The sequence below is a fragment of the Cyanistes caeruleus genome, chromosome 13 (genome assembly GCF_971803275.1).
Source record: "Cyanistes caeruleus chromosome 13, bCyaCae1.hap1.1, whole genome shotgun sequence".
NCBI classification, from domain to species: Eukaryota; Metazoa; Chordata; class Aves; order Passeriformes; family Paridae; genus Cyanistes; species Cyanistes caeruleus.
Genome location: NC_141713.1, coordinates 16,519,530 through 16,541,175, shown reverse-complemented (window position 1 = coordinate 16,541,175; position 21,646 = coordinate 16,519,530). Strand labels below are relative to the sequence as shown.

At 40.3% G+C, this 21,646-nt stretch overlaps 1 protein-coding gene across 7 annotated transcripts in view; it reads right to left on the bottom strand.

Annotated features, from left to right (window-relative positions):
• The window catches only part of TLN2 (talin 2), a 133,368-nt gene that overhangs the window by 34,794 nt on the left and 76,928 nt on the right, over nucleotides 1-21,646 (bottom strand). For all 7 annotated transcript variants that reach the window (XM_086849224.1, XM_086849222.1, XM_086849223.1 and 4 more), the window contains 16 exons: nucleotides 21,122-21,250; nucleotides 19,585-19,698; nucleotides 17,666-17,779; nucleotides 16,215-16,349; nucleotides 15,171-15,299; nucleotides 14,446-14,548; nucleotides 14,145-14,353; nucleotides 13,225-13,344; nucleotides 12,183-12,380; nucleotides 10,781-10,920; nucleotides 8,010-8,103; nucleotides 5,081-5,170; nucleotides 3,838-3,960; nucleotides 2,472-2,615; nucleotides 2,190-2,351; nucleotides 948-1,088 (listed from right to left, as the gene is read on the bottom strand). In XM_086849224.1, coding sequence (XP_086705350.1) covers nucleotides 948-1,088; nucleotides 2,190-2,351; nucleotides 2,472-2,615; nucleotides 3,838-3,960; nucleotides 5,081-5,170; nucleotides 8,010-8,103; nucleotides 10,781-10,920; nucleotides 12,183-12,380; nucleotides 13,225-13,344; nucleotides 14,145-14,353; nucleotides 14,446-14,548; nucleotides 15,171-15,299; nucleotides 16,215-16,349; nucleotides 17,666-17,779; nucleotides 19,585-19,698; nucleotides 21,122-21,250 — 2,145 coding nt within the window. The remainder of the gene's footprint in view (nucleotides 1-947; nucleotides 1,089-2,189; nucleotides 2,352-2,471; nucleotides 2,616-3,837; nucleotides 3,961-5,080; nucleotides 5,171-8,009; nucleotides 8,104-10,780; nucleotides 10,921-12,182; nucleotides 12,381-13,224; nucleotides 13,345-14,144; nucleotides 14,354-14,445; nucleotides 14,549-15,170; nucleotides 15,300-16,214; nucleotides 16,350-17,665; nucleotides 17,780-19,584; nucleotides 19,699-21,121; nucleotides 21,251-21,646) is intronic.

Genomic DNA, 21,646 nt, shown 5'->3' with positions numbered 1-21,646 from the left:
CCAACAGCTTTCTCTGAAATGTACTTAAGAAATGTCTCTCAAGGTAAGAAATGCCTTTTCCAGCTGAGAAACAAGAGAAAACAATGACACTTGTCTAGTTGCAGATGACAGAAAAATCATTGAAAATATACTTTGTCACAAAAATTTTTGTCATCAACACATGTGCCCTTTCCCCAGTCAGACTACCAGCTCCAAGTGATGATTGATGACTCTTGACTGGGTTATCATCTGTGTATCTATTTTATTGCCAATAATCTGCTAAACCCAGGTACCACAGACTTGGAGGACACACTTAGATCTCAGTTACAGCCCCACAGATGTGAGACTGTAACAGGTACTGCATCATCTGATATTGCCATCTGGATCAGAGCCTGACAGAAGCAGCAAGCAGCCCTTGGGGGCCCAGTAGCAACACATGACCTCTACTCCAAAGCTTTTACAAAGCTTGAGGGGTTTGCTTTTTTATCTCTTTTCCCTGTGAAAAAAACCCCAAACCCAATGAATACTTTATTAGTCTCTTCACATTCTATTCTGCTGTAGTTACACAGTTTGAGGATGGAGAACTTGTGGGCAAAAAGGAAAAAACCCAGCAACACCCCTTTGATTCTTTTCAGAACTAACTAGGTTCCATTTGTTAAAACTGCTCTTGAGGGAAAAACAAAGGGGATATTTACTATTGTATTGCATAGAAGAATCCAGCTACTAAAACATGCAAATCACCTATGCTGTATGACTGCTAATAGCAGACTTGCAGCACTTTCTGTAACCAAAATGTGCATCCTACTGGTAGAAAAGCCAAGGTCAGAGGTTAAACAAAAGACAACAAAATGCCCTGTGAACACCCAGAAACCCAATACTTTGGTGTCTTTGCACTCACTCTCTTCCAACATGCGATTAATTCAACATTTTCAACTTTTGGAGGATGGAAATGCAGTATCCTGCCTTACCTCAACGCTGATCTGTGCTGGGATGCTGACAAATTCTGGGTTTGAAGCAAATGCTGTCAAATTTTCCACAGCCTCTATTAAAGGTGCAGTTGCAATTCTGCATTTGTTGCGGTTCTCCTCTGAGAAATCTCCATCCAGTGCCTGGAAATCAAATCAGGATTGAGCTCTGTCTGAATGGGTTTCTTTAGCAAAACTGAAGGAAGATGGTGTAAGTCTTCCTAGTTTTAAACTGCTGAGTGCTTATGATATTTGAAAGCTCCTCCACCAACAAGACTGATGCAAAGAATGGGATCTTTTAGGTGTGTGTTTCTTTCCTCAGCTTGTTACTGACTATAAACTGCTGCAGGTTTTCTGTCACTGCAGTCCAATCAGTCTCTCAAATCTCTCTTCAATGAGACTCAGGTCTCTCAAGAGCCCTAGGACCTCACACTGGAAAGGGTGGAAGGGGCTAACTCTCACCTTTTGGTGGTTTGTGAAGGTTGTTGTTTCCTATGGACTGATTTTGAAGTTTTTCAGTTATTTCTGTTTTAAGCAAACCAGTAATATATTGCTCTCATTTTCACCCAAGCCAAACGATCTCTCTCACAATCTCAGACTAAACATTTCAGCTAATGAAATCAGATTAGATCACTTAATGGCTTCCAGAAGGGTTCAGAATTGTGAATTCTCCATGGCTTCACAAGTATTCTGCTTGCATGAAAAAAACCTACCCCCTACCAAATTACTGGCAGAAATCTGGAAAATAAAAGGTTACTATTAGCAGGAGACTACTAGCATCATAAATGGCTTCTGTTTGGTTCCCATCATTATTTATTTCCTTTTTTTTTCTCCTGTAGATAAGGTAAAGCTGTCAGAAATAGCTCCAAAAATTTCCATATACTGGGGGAACTGAACACCATTAAAAACCTTCACATGCAGTTGTTTGTAGATTATTCTTATGGTGAAAGCTTATTAAATACATCAATCCTGAGGGGTTTCATACTGGATAGGCCAAGCTGCCTCTCCTAATATTAAAACTGCCCAATTTTTTTCATCTTGAATTCAGCAGTTACCCACTGAACATGTTTTCCAATTCAGATCTTCAAAAATTCTATTAGTGATTTTTTAAACAATGCATATCCAAGAAGGTAAAAAGCCATTCCTAACTGTTCTGATTCTGTCTCAACAGGGAGAAAAAAACCAAACAAGAAAACCCCAAAAATCACAAAGGAAGAAGGAAGCACAGTTAAGCAGCATTTGTACCTTGATAGTTTTAACCAGGTTAGCAGTGCTGTTTGCAACTTCCTTGGCAGACTGCACAAAGTGTCTCTTGGCAACAGGATTTGCTGTTTTGGACGAAGCGATGCGACAGGCGTTGCACAGAGCAGACGTGTGCTTGGCCACGATTGTGGCAGCTGATAAGACCTGTAAAGAGCAGACAAAAAATGTCAGAGGGGCGGGACAGGAACCACACTGCAGCTCTGCAGTGTCCAAAGGCAGGCAATGGAGTCACACCAAAACCCCTGTGACTGGACACAGGATCACCTGCGACGGGCTGCTGGCGGGATCCACCAGGTTCTGACAAGCCATCTGGATCGCCTGGTTGGCACGGGCAAACTGAATTGGGTCAACAAGGCCCTGCTGACCTGCCTGGCTGTTTGGATCCGAGATACCCACCAGGTAAGCAGCCTAGAAATGGGGAAAAGAAGAAAACAAGCCTATAAATCATGCTAAATCTGTCGAGGATCTCTGCTGGCCATATGTCATAGCACATGGTGGTCAGAGATTATTCAGAAATCATACTGTGAAACACAATTACCATTTATTTTCTGCAATACATCTCCAGAGTCCACTGAAACCAAGAAAACATACCCTTCTGCTTGAGAAACTTAATTAATTGAAACAAAATGAATAGTCCACTGTTTAGATGGCTGCTATCCCTGAAAACATTACTTGTCACTTGCACGGCCAATGGAAAGGTTTAGTAGTTACAGGTACTGGCAAGTTATTTACTGTATTAGCCATGGTTGGAGGCAGTGGGGGATTTTGTCAAGGCTACAGAAGTGATCCAGCAAAGGCATTTCTGCTGAGTGCAGGTCCCACCAGGCCTGCAGCTGCTGGTCTCACTGCAGCTCAAGGGTCTGATGGCCAACCTTACCTCCCCCTCTCAGTTAGAAGTTTCATGCCTCTCAACAACCACAACTTAACTGAACTGTCACAATCATATATGAAGTATTCCTCATATCTATTACAGATACAATTATCTGTCACCTTAATATGCCAGTAAGGCAACTCAGAGTTAGATGTGGAGGAGATTTAGTCCATACCAATGCATTACACATTTGGAGAGATCAAGAAGGTTTTCAGATGCATAGTATGATCCCCTACAGCCAAATCCTTCACCAAGGTGACTGTATCAGCTCTTTATAATTCACTCAGTTATCAGATCAGTGAAACCATAGAGATCAGACCCTAATTTGTTGTAGCAGCTTTAGAATTTTGGTTATTCTAAAAGTATCTGAACAGCTGAAACAGTTTTCTTCTTGGTTCCAATGGTGGAAATTTGTAGTGCCCTTAAGAGCTTTTACAAACTAGAAGTTGATTCATTGTTTTTAATTGTGGCTTTTTTGTTCATTTCTCTATAATAGTTCTGAGCTTGAGCTACAAACATGAATTCCATATGTGGCAGCTTTGCATTATCCTCAGCAAAGCTTCCTTCTAGAAGTTATTTCCCTTCCTTAGAAAATGTGTGTTATTGTGCTCTGCACAATTTCTGTGGATCTACATGGAACACACCATGAAATACAAAGTCATCACTTGTTTGACCACAGGGAAGTGAACTTCAGATTTACAAACCCAGAACATGAGCTTGATAAAAACTTAATTGCTTTACAGCCTTTCAGTCTCTTACCTGAGCTGCTGCCTCTGTGAGGCCACAAAGAGCCTTGGATGCAACTCCAACACATTCTCCAAAGACTAAAAGATCCCCAGTTTTTGCATTCTGGGAAATGCCCGCCATTGATTCTCCAAGAACCTCAGAAATTAAAAAAACAGAGTTATCTTCCAAATATGCATCCCTACCATTTAGAGGCAAGCAATTGCTGGCCGGAAACCAATTTTGGGCCACAATCCCCCTGGGCTTGGCTTCCAGAGTTTTTAGATATCACCAAACTGGGCCCATTCCTCTGTGTGGTATGATGGATCAGGCATGCACACTGACACTGGACTGCCAAGGAACATAAGCACCACCACAGCTCAAGTGATATGAGGGTATGGAATTAACCCTCGTTAGTTTTGCTGTCATCCATTAGTGCTCACAGCTAACCTGGCACCAGGTGCATTTCACAGACTGCAGAATATGACAGCCAGTCCTGCAGATGCTGTTGACACATCCAGGATCATCTATCTTTGTAATCAAACTCACTGAAGCTGAGTGGAAATGAAACTGCACCTAGACTTCTGGAACCATCTCAGTGTCAGAATGCACATGAATTCCCACATTACTGTCCCACTGAATTCAGTTCATTTGGGTTTAAAATTCAAAATGAGCTCTGACTGCAGTAGAGCATTAGATGCAAGATAACACACATGCACTGGGTACTCTTTTTCTTTTAGAGAAGAAGGCACATGAGACAGTTCCAACACATCAGATAATAAGGACACCAAAAGCCAGCTTCAAAGAAAGATGTACAGCACCGTTGGACTAAAAATAATTGAAGAGGTTTCCCACAGGTTCTCTGATGTGCTGGGTTGTCTGGACTGCTCAGACATTTATCAAAGCTATTCTGCACAGAACAGTACAATGGGGTTTCATTGCCAAGCCCTCCCATTCATGCTTTGGGCCAATTTAACATTGCTGCAGTCAAAATACAGCACTCCAAAGTATGACATGCTGTCTAGTGCACAGGAGAAGCTTTCAGAGCACTGTGTACCAATCACTTCATTAAAAATTTCTTCCTGAGGCAGCACACCTTCTGAGTGACCAAAACCTGAAATTAGCTGTAAGAGACATATCTTCAGCAGAGTTCATCAAGGAGTGTAGCACACATTTTAGCTATAAATACTGACACCTCTAACCTTCAATATGCATGGGGAAACTTCTGAAAATCCAAACACACTTTATAACTGACACACAGGTAGGAAAAAGAAATTACCTTTGAGTTTTCCATTACACCCTCAATACAATCAAAATATGAGAGATCGCTCACAGGTTCATTTGGGTTATCCAGCATTCCCTTAACTGTCTGAAATAATGAAAGAAACTGATTATTGACAGTCTGAAATACTGAGCTGAGAAGAACACACACCATCACGCCTATCTGGCTTATCCCAGTGTCATCTTACATGTTTGTCGCTAGCAAGCAGCCAAAGCTACATAATCCCTGAGGGTGTGCCATGCAGGAAACTGCACCTGACAGGAACTGAGCTCTGGGAGCTCCATGTTTGTGCACCACAAATCTCTTGGAAATTCAGGTTTACCTCGTGTTTGTGATGATTGGTATATGGTCAGAGATGCTCAGCCTGACATGAGTCAATCTGGCTTTCTGTCAGGTATCAACAGTGCAACACATGTTTTCAGTACTATTTTAAATTTCATAAATAAATTTAATGGAGTGATAAGAAAAACAGCTGCTGTTTGTTGAGCACTGTCTGGAAACTCTAAGGGTTACTGAACTGAGCACACATCCACCACCTGCCTGCCCCCCCTACAGTGTCAACAGATTCCCCTAACAAAGGAAAATTGTCTCTCAGGAAACTACATATAGTTGGGTTTAATTTATTTTTCTGAGGCAATTCTGAGTCCTGAAAATAACAATGTGACAATCAGCCATATATTGATTGAGAAGAATTAATTCAATTAGATAGCAAAACTTGTAAAAAGCTGCAAAGTGCAGGAGGCTAATTCATAAACACGTGTAACGTGTATTTTTTCAAATTTTAAAGAACACTATTTTACTGCCAAATATAATGCAGAAAAGACTTTTAGTCCTTCTGATGAAAGTGAAATCAATTAAGTAGAGAAAGATACTGGAAGCTGTATCTTGACATTTGCTTTCCACCTAAAGGAAATCAAGACATGATTTTAAACACTGGGACTTTTCCTGTAACCCACCTTCTAACTTTAAGATGTTAAGAAAACACCCACAGTATTTTTAACAGCTCACCTATTGCTGTGTAAAAGTTTGTCTTAAAGCCTTATAGCAGTGACAAAAGAGAAGGTGAAGGTGTCTAGAAAGCAATTTCCAGTTGTCTCTTCTGTGTGTCAGTTCTCACTGACATTGCAGCATGTCTTCTTGTTGTGCTCTATTAAATAACTTTTAAAGCAAACAAGGTTCCTGCTGCACTTACACTGCTTTGGAGACAGAGGCCCTCAGAACATAAGGAACAGAATGACAAAATACAAGCCAGCACAAACTTCCCTCTAACATACATTTGCAATTACTGCAAACCCCATGGTACTCTTTTCAGCTCCAATTCTGGGCAAGTTTAGCTACCTCATTGAAGGTTAGAGAATAAGGCTGTCTCTAAAACCAGTATTCTAGAGCATCCAAAGAAGACCACAGAGACTATTGATAGTCTATCAAATCCATGCTGAGACACTCTTTCTACAGAAACAATCATTTTTAATAGTTAAGAAGCCCTGGAAAGACTAGGAATAGTGTATAATTACTTCAGGAAATGAAGGGAAGAGGCAAAAGTTTAATCACTGTAAAGAGAAATTAAAAGTTAAGACATCTTAAATTTCATTGGCTCCTCCAGTTACTTTGATGTGAGTCTCCAGTCTGATTTCAGGACTGTTTGCTTTTGCCTCTGTTTCCCTTTTTCCAGAAATGAATCTAATTCCATATATCCAGGCCTTTCTCACTACCTGTCTCTAGGAAGTTGAAGATGCTACAGCTCTTCCTTCTGCCCTTTCCTGGCCCTGCTCACGCTCCATGCCAGCATGTGCAATTCTGTGCTATTGGCACAGAACCCTCTGCAAGGGCTTTTTAAGCCTACATTTCTCCTCTAAGCTCTCAGTTTTCTGTGGCTCATTAGCTGCAAATTCACCTTTCACATCCCTGCCATTTCACAGATCTCTCCCCATTTTAGTCTCTCAGCAAGTCCTGAGAAACAGCAGTTCATTCCTCCTGCTCGCTGCTTTACCTTACAGCCTGATTTCCTGGTTTCTATTTCTACTCTTTGGATTTGCTGCTGCTGCCTGTGACCAAGGAGAGAACACTTATGAAGCTAAGAATTCAGAAGGACAAAGTGGCTCCTAGGGGAACTCCTGTAACATTTTGGGATAAGAATCACAGACACACATCCTAAGAAAACTCACAATATCCTGGAATGCCCTGCAATGACTTTTGTATCCTTATGATACTAAGGGCTAGAAATAAAAAAGTTTAATGGTATGTTATTGTTCTTGACACAGGCCAGTCACCTCTTGATGTTTTGACCTTGACAGTAAACAACAAGAATCTAGTTTAAATTAAAAGCTATTATTTCCTACTACTGGAAGTGGCCCTGTCTGTGATCAGTGGATGTCTTTCAACTGGCCCATTATTTAGCCAGCCAAACCTTTCACTCAGGATGAAGAATGTACCTTGCAAGAGCCTGTATTGGCATGCACATCATATCAGTTTGACAGGGAAGGCAGAAACAAGGCATTAAAAATCTACACTAAGAAAGGTCAAGGCAGAGGATGGCAAACATCATCCTAAAGTGGGATGTCAGCAACAACATCTGGCAAGTGGAAAAACCAAGATGCTGCAGTTCCCTCCAGTGCACTGGTGGTAGTAGAAATGTCCATCTTGTCATGATTCTTCCTTAAGTAAAAAAAAGTATGAGTAATAGGGACTAAAGTGTATCTTTGGAGGGCAGGAAAGAGGAGATGGGGACAGGGTAGCAAATTTCATTCTGGCCTAACCTACAAGATGTTTACAATGGGTTCCATGCTCACCTTGCACACAGTTAAAATTCCTGACACAGATATCAAGTGAGAAGACAGTAACAGGAGCTATTCAGACAAAGAATATAAGGGAAACAAACATTTGGGGCCCACTTTTATTTATAAGAACTTTTGAAATATAATAATACCTCCAGTTCTCTGAGTGCATTATCACATTCCTTCTGCCCAGGAGCTTGTTGGGTGCACAGTGTGATGAGCTGGTTTATACTCTCAGTCACAGCTCTGGGGAGAGCAGAAGGAAAAAAGGTGGATTTTAAAGTTGAACTATTCCTCTTAGTAAAACTTTTGTCATTAACTGTATACTGCATAAAAATATAAAGCTTGGATCTTCTTCTACATGGCTGAGCACAGCAGCCAAACTGGTGGCACCTCTGGGAAAACACTGGTGAGGAAGGACAGAACACATCTGACAGCAGGCCAAGGCCAACATATTTCATTGGCACAGTGACACAGTGTAGCTGCTAAAAGGTATTTCAGCACTTCTCCAGGTCTGACATTAACTGAATCATTTCTCAACTACCACCCCAGAAGCCCTAAAGGATACAGAAAAAAGTGTCTGGCATGGAAAAGTGTTTGAATGTAAATTATATGTTATTTACCTTTCTCTAACAAAGTCTTGTTTCTTGTCTGACATACTGTAATACACACAATCCTGCTGTATGTCTCTATAGCCTTTTAGCAAATTGGTTTTTTCTCTTTAATTAATAACTGATATTCTCCCATAGGTTTATATCCACAGAGAACAAGTTTTGCAAAGGCATTATGTTCCTGTGGGAGTTCACAGCTCTTGGACACAGGCTGAACCTGACATACAACAGCCAATATCTGTCTTTCTGAAGAATGCTTTAACAGCAGGCAAAATTCATCATAACTACACATTTTACACTCATGACTAACAACCCAGAAAGCAGCATCCAGAAGAAGAGAAAATCAGTGAAATTGGAGTGCATGGAGAATATGCTTTCCTCTGGCCTTGGAACCTAAATAGCATTTTTATTACATTCCCTTTCAGAAAACAGGCACTTGATAATGCATCAGTAATGGATGGTATCCCACTGTTACAAAAGGAAACAGGATGTGTTTATTCCATTTAACATGTTCATGCTAAATTCCAGGGCAAAAAGAATGGAAACTAACATTTGTTCAACAGAGACTCCTACCCTTTCCAGCAGCTTTAGTGTCCTTGTGAAGGACCTGGTGTTCACCTGCTGAACATCAGTAATTTCTATGCATCAGAAAAATATCATTGCATACAGACATAGGAATAAATAACAAAAATTGAAAGTTCTGTTCACTCCCAGAGGAACTTCACACAAAAATATCTTGTCTGCTGTTGATTTTAATCTGAGACACTTTTCACACTGAATCAGAAAATATCAGCAATTGAAGGGAGAGAATAATCAGCTTTATAGAGGAGGCTACATGGTCTCACAAATTTATTATTACACACCTCTCCCAGGAATCCATCCTGTGTACAAACATTACTCTGAAAACCATTTGGACACAGAGAAGCAGGAAGAACCAGGAAGGTGGCCCCTCAAACACCAATGCCAGCATGGAGGAGGACTGCTAGGACTCTAAAGGCCACGTCTGTTTTCATCAAATTCAACACACAAATACTTGGACCCTGCAGGGAGCTCAGCCAGCATTGCAGACCTGCCAGAGGTGGTTGAGAAAAATGCCTCCACAAGGAAGACAAAGCTACTGAAAAGCTGAAGTGTCTCTTACAGCTGGTGCAAACGGGGAAGAAAGCAAAACAACCTCCAGATTAATCATAGTACCACAGATGATGAGAGAAAAATAAGAAGAAAAGCTATCTTATAATAAGGAAGCTGTGCCTCTTTTTTCACTTTCATGAGAAGAGATAAAGTAAAAATATTTGACCCTGATTGTATGATAGCAGGGAAAGAGAAGAGAGCCCTGGCAAGCTTGTCACAAGCCAGAACAGAGGATCTGCAGAGGGAAGTACAGTGTCTCCTCAGCACCCACAGCACGACCTGGTGCAGTATTTATGTCACACAGGTACGTGGTGTCTGTGTAAGGTCTCACACATGCACACACACAGAACACTTAAAGGCTCAACCTGGCTCACCTCCCTTGCTCTATTGGATACTTCCACAGAGGGAATACCAACCTGGCAGGAACTTAAAACTACCTGGATTTCACTGGGGTGAAATTCCTCTACACTCCAATCAGGACTGCTCCAAGCCTAAAGCAGAAATCCAGAGCAGTTTGATGCTGCAGCAGTAACAAAATCTCATGTGACTCCTTCACTTTTAAGCAGCCTGTCTTTGATGATCTATAATTTTCATAGATGCTATTTATTTCCAGGGAGATAGGAGAGATGTAATTTTTTTTAAACAAAATACAACAAAGTAAAGTAGCGTAATTTTTTAAGAAGCTCTTTACTGAGGGAGTCGACTAATAATCCTTAAATTAAGGGTATGCTCCATTGAAGAAATGCAGCATCTAACCCTTCCAAGCATTCCTGATTATACACACATGCACACTGTGATAGGTAGCTATGATTTTTAAGCACATTTTATCTAAGAATATTATTCAATTTCTTTTCTTTCAGGGATTGAGAGGCTTAATGTTAGCTACTGCCTTGTCAGAACACAGACAGTGAGGAAACAGGATATAAAATACACTGGCTCCTTTCAGAAACCAGGCCAAGTCTTCAAATGCTGGTTCCTATTTCCACCAAGGCTAATAAGTTTTACCAGTTGAGGAACTACTCCAACATAAGCAAATCTTCTCTGGCCAACTTCCATTTAAACAGAACTACAGGTTCCAACCATTCAGTTAATTGTCAGTAGAAGAAGAATATACAAGCACAATATAAATACCACAGAGAAAATCAAATATCCCAGGAAAACAGCAAGCAACACATCCTTACCTTGCTGCTGCTGCTAAGAGGTTCTTAGCATTAGGAGCTCCAGGATCAACAGACAGAGACTTGGCAGCCAGTAACAGCTTGCTGGAAGCCATAGAGATGCTCTTGAGGTTACCTATGACTTGAATCTGGTCCTCTTTAGTCTGGAAAGCCACAGCAGCATAACATTAAGTAGAAACTTAACAATTAAGAGAGTGTGCTAAAACCACACCATGGAAACTCAGTTTGTTTATCCACCTGAAGCCACTGACATATGTGAGCTCAGAGAAGGATGGCCCAAGCCCCTGTTCACCCAGACAGGTGCCTCTAGCTTCACTTACAGAACAGAAAAAGACCCTTACAACAAATAGCTTGGCTTCTAACAATGGTAGTATTCACAAATGAGCAAGGGAGAAACTTCACTACTTGTTGAACAATGCTTTTGTTGTTAAGACTCTTATGTGTCTCTGCCTGGCACAACTGCTTCACATTATTCAGTCAGTGCATGCTCTCTGTATTCTGGCATCCTTTGTGCAGCCCGCAGGCTCTCTAGCATCTAGCTGGGATTGCTCACATAAAAATATCCTCCAGAAAGTCATCTTTCCCAAGAAAATCATTTCTATAAGCTACTTTGGTCAACATTCTGACTTGGACATTCTGTTTCTTATTTGAAGCCATTGCTTGAAATGGGAAACCTGTATTTAAATACAGTTACAGAAAAATATTGCATCTTCTCAGCAAACACCTGTGACTAGATTCTTCTGCCAATGATCAGTAGAAGTGAACCCATTTCTCCTAACAGTTTGTTCACAGTTTTATCTGAAGAGGTTGCATATTATTAAACTGATATGAATAGCTTATACTCTGTATTTACTAAATTCTACTTCCTTCCTACCCTGACATTTTGCTAGTCACCAAAAATACCTGGTATTGCTTTTGTTCAGGCCAAATAACTACACACAGAAGGCCTTCTCTTTTAATAAGATGGTTAACATGCCCTGTGTCAGCAGGATAAGCAAATTCACAAGGGCCACAAGGTCATCAGCAGCTGGATTCTCATTTCAAGCACCCATCTGCAGGATCATTTCTACCTTTGCCTTCACTGAACGGCCTCAAACAAAACATTCTAAAGGAAGCAACTCTTTCCAGAAGCTGAGGTTCAGCACACCTTTATACCTTTGAAGCTACAACTACAGAGAGGAGTATGAAGTCATATTTCTGAGTGGACACAAACAAATACCAGCATCCTGTGGAAGATGCAAATGCTGAGTTCTCTTCTTTCCAGATAACCAGCTCCAGATGATTCCCTCACAACAAACAGCTCCTCACACACCAGCATGCTGTGCTGCACTGTAATGCTACATAAACACTGTACTGCACTGCCAGAGGTTATGGCCAAGATTATGCCTCAAGATTAAGATCTTACTTGTGCTTGGCCAGCCATTTCAATACCAGCATCAAGAAATTCATCAAAGTCATCACTGAATTTGCCAGAGGCTGCAGCCAGCTCCCCACTTTGGCCCCGTGTAGCATGGACAACTTCTCCAGCTGACTGATTCAGGTCTGCTGCTGCCTGGTTCAGTTCACTCTGAGCTTCTTGAAATGACTTAGAACTTGGAGGTAGCTGGAAGACACAAAGTTCAGTATTTTATTGTCCATCACATCACACCAGCCTTTCATGGCTGGAGAGTTCAACACACGCTGAGAATACCAAATGCAATGGAGTAGTGAGCTGGAACTATGGGACAGCTGTCAACCAGAAATCTGTCCAGCAGCTTCTGCTTCTTTCAAGAGACAGACAAGTCTGTAAGCTTTTCAAGGGACATGAGTCCTGGCAGCTCTTCAGAATTACTCTAAACTCTCTCTAGTAAACCAGTTTGGTTAAAAAATCCTTGGTTTTATCAAAAGGCATTGCACAAACATATGAAAATACAATTCCTCTTTCATTCACAGGATAGCAAGGTCAGTGATGGATGCAGAAAAAAACAGCTGTTCAAAACAGTATAAACTTCTGGCAAATTGCCACCACAAATAGCTTTTTTTGACATGAATGCAGTTAAAGTAACAAAATTCTACTCTTTACACAAAGTGGCCAAACATTTTTTGACAGATCACAATGCTCCTTCAAGTAAAGTGAAGGCTTCTAGGTGCAAGATGAACTATAATTTCCTAATTTTCATTTTCTTCAGAATGTTAATTCATAGTTGCCATTTTCAAAACCAAAATGTTAATACCAATCTATGACAACTTTAATACTGCCTTCACTAGTCACAGAAACATTTCACCTTGCCCATAAAACTACAAAAATGCTATTTCAGCCTATGTAGCAGCTACCTAAAGGTGCATAAACTTAGAGACAGCTTACATGAAGTATACTCAGGGCACATTTACTAAATAACCATTTGACATGTGGGGAACCCAGATCTGCAGTTTTCTAAAATATATTTCCACATTAAAAGCCATCTTACCAAATCAACAAGGAGCTTCTTGCTGGATTCCCCAATACTCTTTAAGGCCACATCCACATCCTTTTGTCCAGGCAGACAATTCACACAGTTATTCAAGGAGTGAGACACTGCTTTTGCCACCTACAACACACAAGTGAACACATTCACCTTGAGAGAGGCTTAAGTGCTCATTAATAGGAGGCACAGCCTCTACTCCACAGCCAACAATTCCTACATTCTGACCCTTACAGGAACACTTTTGAGGCTTGCAGCTTTCTCAGTTTGCTGACCTGCAGTCTATATTTAGGCTCATGCATGTCATAGGATAGTGTTGGAGGGCAGCCCCACAACTGCTCCTGGCACCTGGGATAAAGGCTGCAGCACTGCAGATAAGGGAATGCCCCTGAAGTTATCTATATGCCAATCACAGCAATTTGTTGCATGCCACTTTGTAAAAAGTTCTGATTAAAACAAAAGGTATCTTCATAAGAAATTATTTACAATGCAGACCAATTCTAGAACTTTTCAAATCAGTAAAAAAATAACCTGTCACTCCTAAAGTATTCAAACATACTGGTGCCATAGATGAAGAAAATATGCACTCACTTTTCGAATATAACATGGATATAGGTCTTCTATTTGAAAATTATAATTTTAATGGCTTTTGCAGTCAAGCAGCCTTCTCACATACGTTGTGGGTAAAAGCACAGAGCTGTATCTTCGTATATTTTTCTAAGAGATGACTAAAATACCATACTTTATAACATCTGCATTGTTTAACATAGGCATGATGTTACTGTCTGAGAGCTGTTGAAAAGAACAGAAAGATGACACACCTAGCAGCCTTATTTTCTGTCATTCTCTCTCCTTACTTAATGCTGATCTGGAGTAAATTCACCAGGTGTTTGACAAACCATGCAGCTGCTCAAGTCCCAGCTTACCTGGGCTAATCTCTGCTGACTGTCTGCATCCCCTGGGGCAGCCAGGGCCTGCTTGGCCTCCTGGATCAGCACGGCAGAGCCTTCCATGACATCCCTGGCTGAATCCAGCATGGCGTGGGCTGATGCAGGGTCAGTGGTGGATGCTGCAACCCCTCGTGCTGCCTGAGCCAAAGTCTTCAAGGCCTGAGCAGTTTCTCTGGCAGCAACTCCTATGGTCACATTTCACCAAGGAATAAATACTTTTATCAAGTATTTGATGGAAAGCAGAGACTTCATGGAGCCATTATGAATAAAACAGTACCTGTGTAGTGCTCGTTGCCCTGAGCAGCACAAGTTAACAACTGGGCCATTGAAGAACCAACTGCTTTGGATGTGCTTCCCAGGTCCTGAGTGCATTTCTCAAGCTGTAAAAAATTGCAAAGGACAAAATACTTAGTTTAAGCTCAATGACAATACATTTCATTTTAAATAGGACTAAAAAACTCCTCATTCCAAAAACCTAAACTTTCACCTCAGCTACTGAATACACACACAGTTTCTCTGTAATCTGACTAGCATGTTTTCCCTGTTCAGGATAAAATAAATTAACATATTAGGTAGTGCAAACAATAAAATTATTTTATAATTACCAATGAAAGTAAATACCTTCATTTAGCAAAGGCTTTTTTCCACCACCACCCCCACCTAAAACCATTTCAGTTTCTAAGCCTACTACAACTGGCTGTCCTGAGTTCTCATCATTGTCACTATTGAAAAGAAATTATTTTTGACAAGACCAGAACATTACTGCTACCAAATTGTAATCTTCACAATAGAGAAGGAGGCCCTACACTCCTATGAGTATCTCTACTACAGAACATACTGTTGGTGTAGTAGTAACATACACTCTTAAAAAGAGAATCAGTACAAAATCCTATCAGCATCATCATTATCCAAAGCCTCATGACTTGTCTTGCCTCTAATATTCAAGTTTTTTAACAGCTAACTTTGTTTGTTTTTAAATGAAGAACATCCTTCCTCAATTACAGTTTCTCCTGGGAGAGGTTTTAACTGTCCATCCACTGCTGCCATCTTCGCATCTTGCAGTTCATTTTTGAGAGTCTGGACTGTATTCAAAGCAGAATCAATTTCCATTGGGCCACAAGCTTCATGAGCCTATTCAGAAATCAGATCAGTACCACTGTTAGCAGCTGTACACAACTTTCAGAAACAGTAAATGCTTCAGATCTAATCTCCCCATCCATATTATTTCTCTTCCTACTTTAGAGGCCATTGTGAGCCCTCTAAGTGTTACAAATCATGGATTCCAAACTCCTGAACAGTTATTTTCAGTCTGTGAAGAGAATGACACTGCTAAGAGGCACCAGGGGAATGAGGTGCACTTGGCTTGTGTACATGTCCCTTCACAGAAGACAGCCCAGGGACTGGGAGAGTAACTGCAGCACTCTGGACTTCCCCTCTGACCTCGTTGTGCATCATGACTAAAATCACACTGACCCCTGATGTGGCAGCCCACATTCATCAGTGTGAGATGGAAATTTTAGCCTTAGCTCAGGTGTAGCCACCTCAATGCTGTAATCCCAGTTTCAGACCTCAATGTACACACATAAAAAATATCAGACTTCCCACCTGCATTTTTTTTAAGCCCTGACATAATTCAGAAATCTGTGTGTGAAACACAGCCTCTGCTCCCCTGGATTTTGGAGAAGATGATTCCAGTTATTTCAGCAGTAAGCACCACAGAGCTGTAGCTGGTTCTCACTGGTTTGGTGAGGCACAAGAGGTGTTCCCTTTTCCCTGCTCTCCCTCAAATGTAACAGCAGCTCAGAGTCTTGATGTGCTGCTCTCTACACTCTGCACACGTTTGGCTGGTAGGGAAAGGGCAGCATAAGCTTTTTTAGTTTTCTTGTCACTTCTCCCTCCCCCTTCTATCATACAGAGGCCACCTGGGAGTCTGAGCAATGTGTGCACAAAATACAGCAGAGAGAGCACTGCCTCAGCATGAGCCATTCCCTCAGGAGAGACAAGAAGTTCTCTTGTTTTAGCTAATTAAAACCAGTATTTACCTACCTTCTGGGAGGCAGTTCGTAGCTCAGCTAAGCTGGTAGCAAGATTCTTTGCACACTGACTGAGCTGCATTGCTGCTGCTTGATCAGTCACTGTGGGGACAGCAGCTTTAGCTGAAGCCACCATTTTACTTCCAGGCTGTTCAAAGAACAACAGTGACAGTAAAAACAATTGTTCTTACCAGCTCATTTCCTTTAAAAAAGGATTAGGATTCAAAAAACAAACTGCTTCCTTCATTCACACACTCGTGAGGTTTCTAGATTTTTCTTTAATGGCTAGCACATTCCTGCTCTTAAGCTGGAGCACCCTGGCATAATTCTGTCACAGTTCCAAGCCCTCTGCAGCAGGACTTATCTGTGCTTTACTGGGACAGTGACTACCCCATTGGTTCTGATATCTGCCCAAGGCCTTTGAATACTCATGTAGACTACTTAAAAACACTGAAATGTGAAATTTTGCCATTCAGCATTCATGTGGTACAATCAGGTCAAGGCGGCAGAGACAGCAAATTTCTTTCTATGTTTCTAAATATTAACCTCTGACAAAATTCTATGAAACTAAAATTGTAATTCAAGCAATGCCTCTAGACAGAGATTACTGCTAGTACAACTAAAAACCTTTGCTGATCCTCATCATCACCACTGTACACACGTACAGCCACAGGGGAGATGGATCAATCATGTGAATCACTCCAGAGGGAATCATAAAGCAAATACTTAAACAGAGTGAGAACATGGTTTGTGATCCCTCTGCCTGCACAAGACCATAAAAATGTGCTAACAGCAATCACATTTAAAGCAAGAGTAACTGATGCCAAGTAATGACCGTGCCATTACACAGATTATTGGTTTCTGGTGTTGTTTCTTTTTAATAATTAGCCAATAGTTGCTATCAATAATCAATATTTTATCTTTCTATTTTAAGATGCTTTAGAAAAAGCACACAGTCAAATTTTGTGTTTTTCCCAAACCATCAGTCTAGATCTATTATGCAGGCTAATATCTAAAAAAACCACACTAGTACTCCCTTTTATTTCTGAGGAATTCTTAAACTTGTTGCTACAACACTGAGTTTACCTTGCCTAAAACAGCTACAACAGCCTGTCATGTAGTCAGACTCAGACCTCTACTTAGAAAGATGCTAAACTCTCTACATTTTTTTTTAAACTCTTTCCCAGAAGGCAAGTGTACAGCAGTGAATGTTTCTTCTCCACAAACATACATTTCTTCTTGTTACTTTTAACCTCAGTGTCAGCAATTTTCACTCTTTACAGATAAAACGCATTTTAGCCATCTAACCTGAGGGACTAAATTCTTGTTATCTGTGGCTCAGAGTTTGCAGTGAACTTCTTTACATGGTTCTTAACAGTTTACTGGTTATTCATCACAAATGAAAACATACAGCACTAAAAAAAAATGCTTTTTCCATCTAATGCAATGATTGGTTCACTTTACCTGAAGGAAATTCTGGCTGGAATTTATTAAAGCAAGCTGGGCACTGAGGTCTTCAGCCTGAGCTTGACTTCCTCTTACACCCTGAACCAGCTGAGGAATGTGGTCTGCAACATTCTAAAATGGACAAAGAGAAAGGATTTTTAGCAAATAAATAAAACCTCAAAATCCTCTGAAAATAAAACAAGCAGGCTTCCCACTCCCCCTAAAGACAACTGCAGTATTCCTAAGTAAAATATTCTTGTGCTGTCAGTCACAGAATTAATTTAGGATTGGAACATGGAACCAAATTAATATACAACAGGACTTCTTTAGAGATGTTTTATTTAAGAAATCATTATTCAATCTACTTATTAGGCTCCTACACTCCTCTACTTATTAGAGGCTCCTACAAGACAATCCAAGATTTTTATGCAGAATTATGTACATCAAGTACTAATTATTTCTTTTGCCTGTCCAAATGCCAGTAGTGAAGGTGTCAGACTTTCTCAAGAGAATGACCTGCTTTCAGAAAATCATTATCTTTTACACACAAGCACCTCAGCCTTTCCTTGGCTTTCAGCAACACAACATTAATAGCATGGCTGGAATATCTGCAAGCATATATTGCTAAACCTTCACTCCTGGACTGTCCACATTCATGGTCCTTGTCCATCCATTTCACAGTAACACTTGAGCAGTGCAAGACCAAATTATCACCACCACAAAAATGTAACAAAATAGATACTAAATCTTCTCTGTTATCTAATAAATGAGCATCAAGACAAAATTAAAATGAACAGTAAACAATAGTTGCCATGTTGCACTTTTTAAAAATTCATACTGAAATAGCAGCTCTCTACAATACAATTCTAAAGTGTACTTGTGCTGTCTTATTGAATTCCAGCATTTCTTAGGATTGCACCATGACAAGAAGTAATTGCAGAATGCTGATGTGGTTTTTAACAATACAGTCTTTAATGGCTTCGTTCTTGCTCCCCACATAACTGCCCTTTGATGCAGAAGAAAATCCTTCTGCATTCTACTGTCTTTTGCAAATGTGGCTTAAACAAGAAGGAACAGCTTCTCATTAGACTCTGAATTCTAGCTTGGAACTATAAAAATGTGTTTGATTTTGGGCATACCTTGAAATCTGAGATTTTATAGATTTAACTTCAAGCTAGGAATCATGGTTAACCCACTGTAAGGTCTGTTACTTATGTTTTTATGGTGACATTTAAGGTCCCAGTTGCTTGGAGGCAGAACATCAGAATAGCAGGAGCAGTTGTTAGTTATATAACCAATTATGTAACTGATATGTTAAATAAGAATTTCATTCTGTTACAGTATAAATCACTATTGGTATTCCATCCTTCATTAGAGAAAATCCAAAGGTTACCTTTGTCCCACAACAGACCTCAGTCCCATTTCACTGCATTTATGATTCAACAGCCTGTTTTGATGATCACAAAGCCACTCCCCTGCTGAAGATCACACTCATACACTGAATGCATGGCCAAGGCTTAGAACCACAGTCAGGGAATCACCAATTCCTGAGCAACTGGACCCCTCTGTACAGTGCTCCAGCACAGCTCTGCACGTGTTCCAATGATCTGTACCACAACTTGTAGTAAAAGCACTTCAGGTGAACTGGTTGCTACACACCCCTGCATCCTTTTCTAAGGTGTGTGTAACAGCTGAGTGTTACATGGCACTAACAATAGTTCAGCTTTGCTGAGCTCTGCAAACAGCAATGCCTGGATAATACAGTAAAGGAGGGCTCTCCAGAATCCATGCACATGAACATACAGAGTGTTGGGTAGTTTGGGGGTTTTTTTTAAAGCTCCCTTTGAGGTTGCAACAGTATTATAGAAGGTGAGGCTCATCAATTCCCCAAAAAGCAGAGTTCAAGAGTTATTTGTCATGGGCTGTGCTGTGTTTACCTTGCAGCTCTGCACAAGTTGCTGGTGGGCTGCTGTGTTCTTATTGGAAACAGCTGCATTCTGAGAAGCTGCAATAGTCTGAGTAGCAGCAGCTGCAGCTTGCTTAGCTGCAATCTTTGGAGAAAAAGAAAATCAAATCAGTGCTGAAACTGAGTAATTCAGAGGATGAAACATACATTACTACAGGTAACTTCAGCAGTAACAACATCACAAATTAATAATTTTATTCCTTAATTTGATTTGCCTTAAGGAAACCTCACCTGACCATCAGTGCTCTTCTCTCAAGGTAAAAATGATTTGAATACTGTTATCCCTCTCAAATTTGTCAACAAAGAAAAAGGCAGAATTAGAAACATTCTGTGCCCTTACTCTTTCATAGCTTAGGTTTCAACAGGAGGAAGATATGTGAACTACAAACAGCAGAAATGGTCTAAACAACGAGCTCCTTATGAAGGCCAGGGAAAACAGGCAAAGCACATGCAGTGCTTCTCACTGCTACATGGATACCTCTGAGCCAGGACAAAAGGGAGCCAATTTCTGCTGAGATTGATCTATGGCAAAAGCAAAGATCCTAAAATTACATAGGTACAAAATACTGGTATTTCTGAGTCTAGAAGCATTGTGAAGATGTTCTGCAATTATCTATGAATGTTATTATCAACATCTCCCTATTACAAAAATAAAAATTCAACCATTTGTCCAAGGTACTTCAACATGTTGTACAACACTAACTGGTCCACTAAATAGAAGCAAGAGTGAAGTGTATTACACATTTTACTCCTTTGTAAGGCAGTATACATCATAACAGCAAAACATATAAAATACTCTTTGTATAAAACTTGCTTGAATGCAGTTAGAAAAATACAGACATCAGCCTTTATTTCCTAAAGCAGTCCTGGTATTTAGTTCTAGACAGAGACAGGAATTCAAGGTTTTTCTGGAACATGGTCACCTTACTGCATTTGAATTAGACTAAAGCAAAAATCACAGTTGTAAAATTATGAAAACTTTCTTTTTTTCATCTGTCTTTTCTTCATTTTAGTTGAGAATGTGATCAAACTTTGCCTACAAAACAAAATTCCATGGTATTTTATCCTTACTAAATCGCCTCTCTCCCTCTTGGCTGGGCCACTAGATAGGATCTATCTTTTTACTTCTGTTTCTGCTTCTTGATGCTGAGTAATTTCCCATTTTAACTGGATATGCTGTGATTCAACTAACTTTGTACAGAAATTCATATGGAACCCTATATCCTAGTAAAGCCACCAAGAACTACTGTGTGTAAATGGCACACCATACAGATAAATTAACACAGCAATAAAGTTGTTTCAGCTCAGCTGTTTAATTTTAGGACTAAGCCACCATCAAATGCCCTCTGAGCCAAATCCTTACACCACTTTACCACTGTGATACAAGCTACTTAATTTTCTGAGGACTTATGATATACTGGCACACCTAATTCTAAGCCTTGTACCCTGGAACTGAGCTTATAGTGCTGTTATTCTCTGCTTAGCACTTTCACTACATGGTTTCCAACCTCTAATCTGTTGACAATTTTCTTCTTGATGGCATTCTGTGCAGCAGCATTTGTAGCAACCCGCAGTCCCTCTGCTGCTTCTCTCAGACGCTGCTGTTGATCCTCATTTTCAGGATTGGCTGCAGCTCCCTGCACAAAATTTCCAAGCAAAAACCATAGGTCTGAGTGAAAATGATTGGAGAAAATGTGGATGAACATCAAGACCTAAGTTCAGACAGTATCTGCTGCATTGGTGTTCATTTCCCTTAAAGTATCATAAGGAAAGTTAGAAAAACATTGAAGTATTACAAAACTTCAAAGCAGAAAGTCTGTTTCTAGTGGAAGGCTGTTACTGTCTTGTCTGGTACTTAGAGGAAGAAAGTTCAACACTTGCTTTATATACCACTTAAGGTGTTTGGGAAAAAATCCTTTTTTAACTGCTTCCCCTATGATCTGAAATAATGTACTTGTATGAACATAGGTTTTTGAAAAAACACCGCTTTTTAGTATTCCCAATTCAGTATGTCTTTCAGTAACTACAGTCCA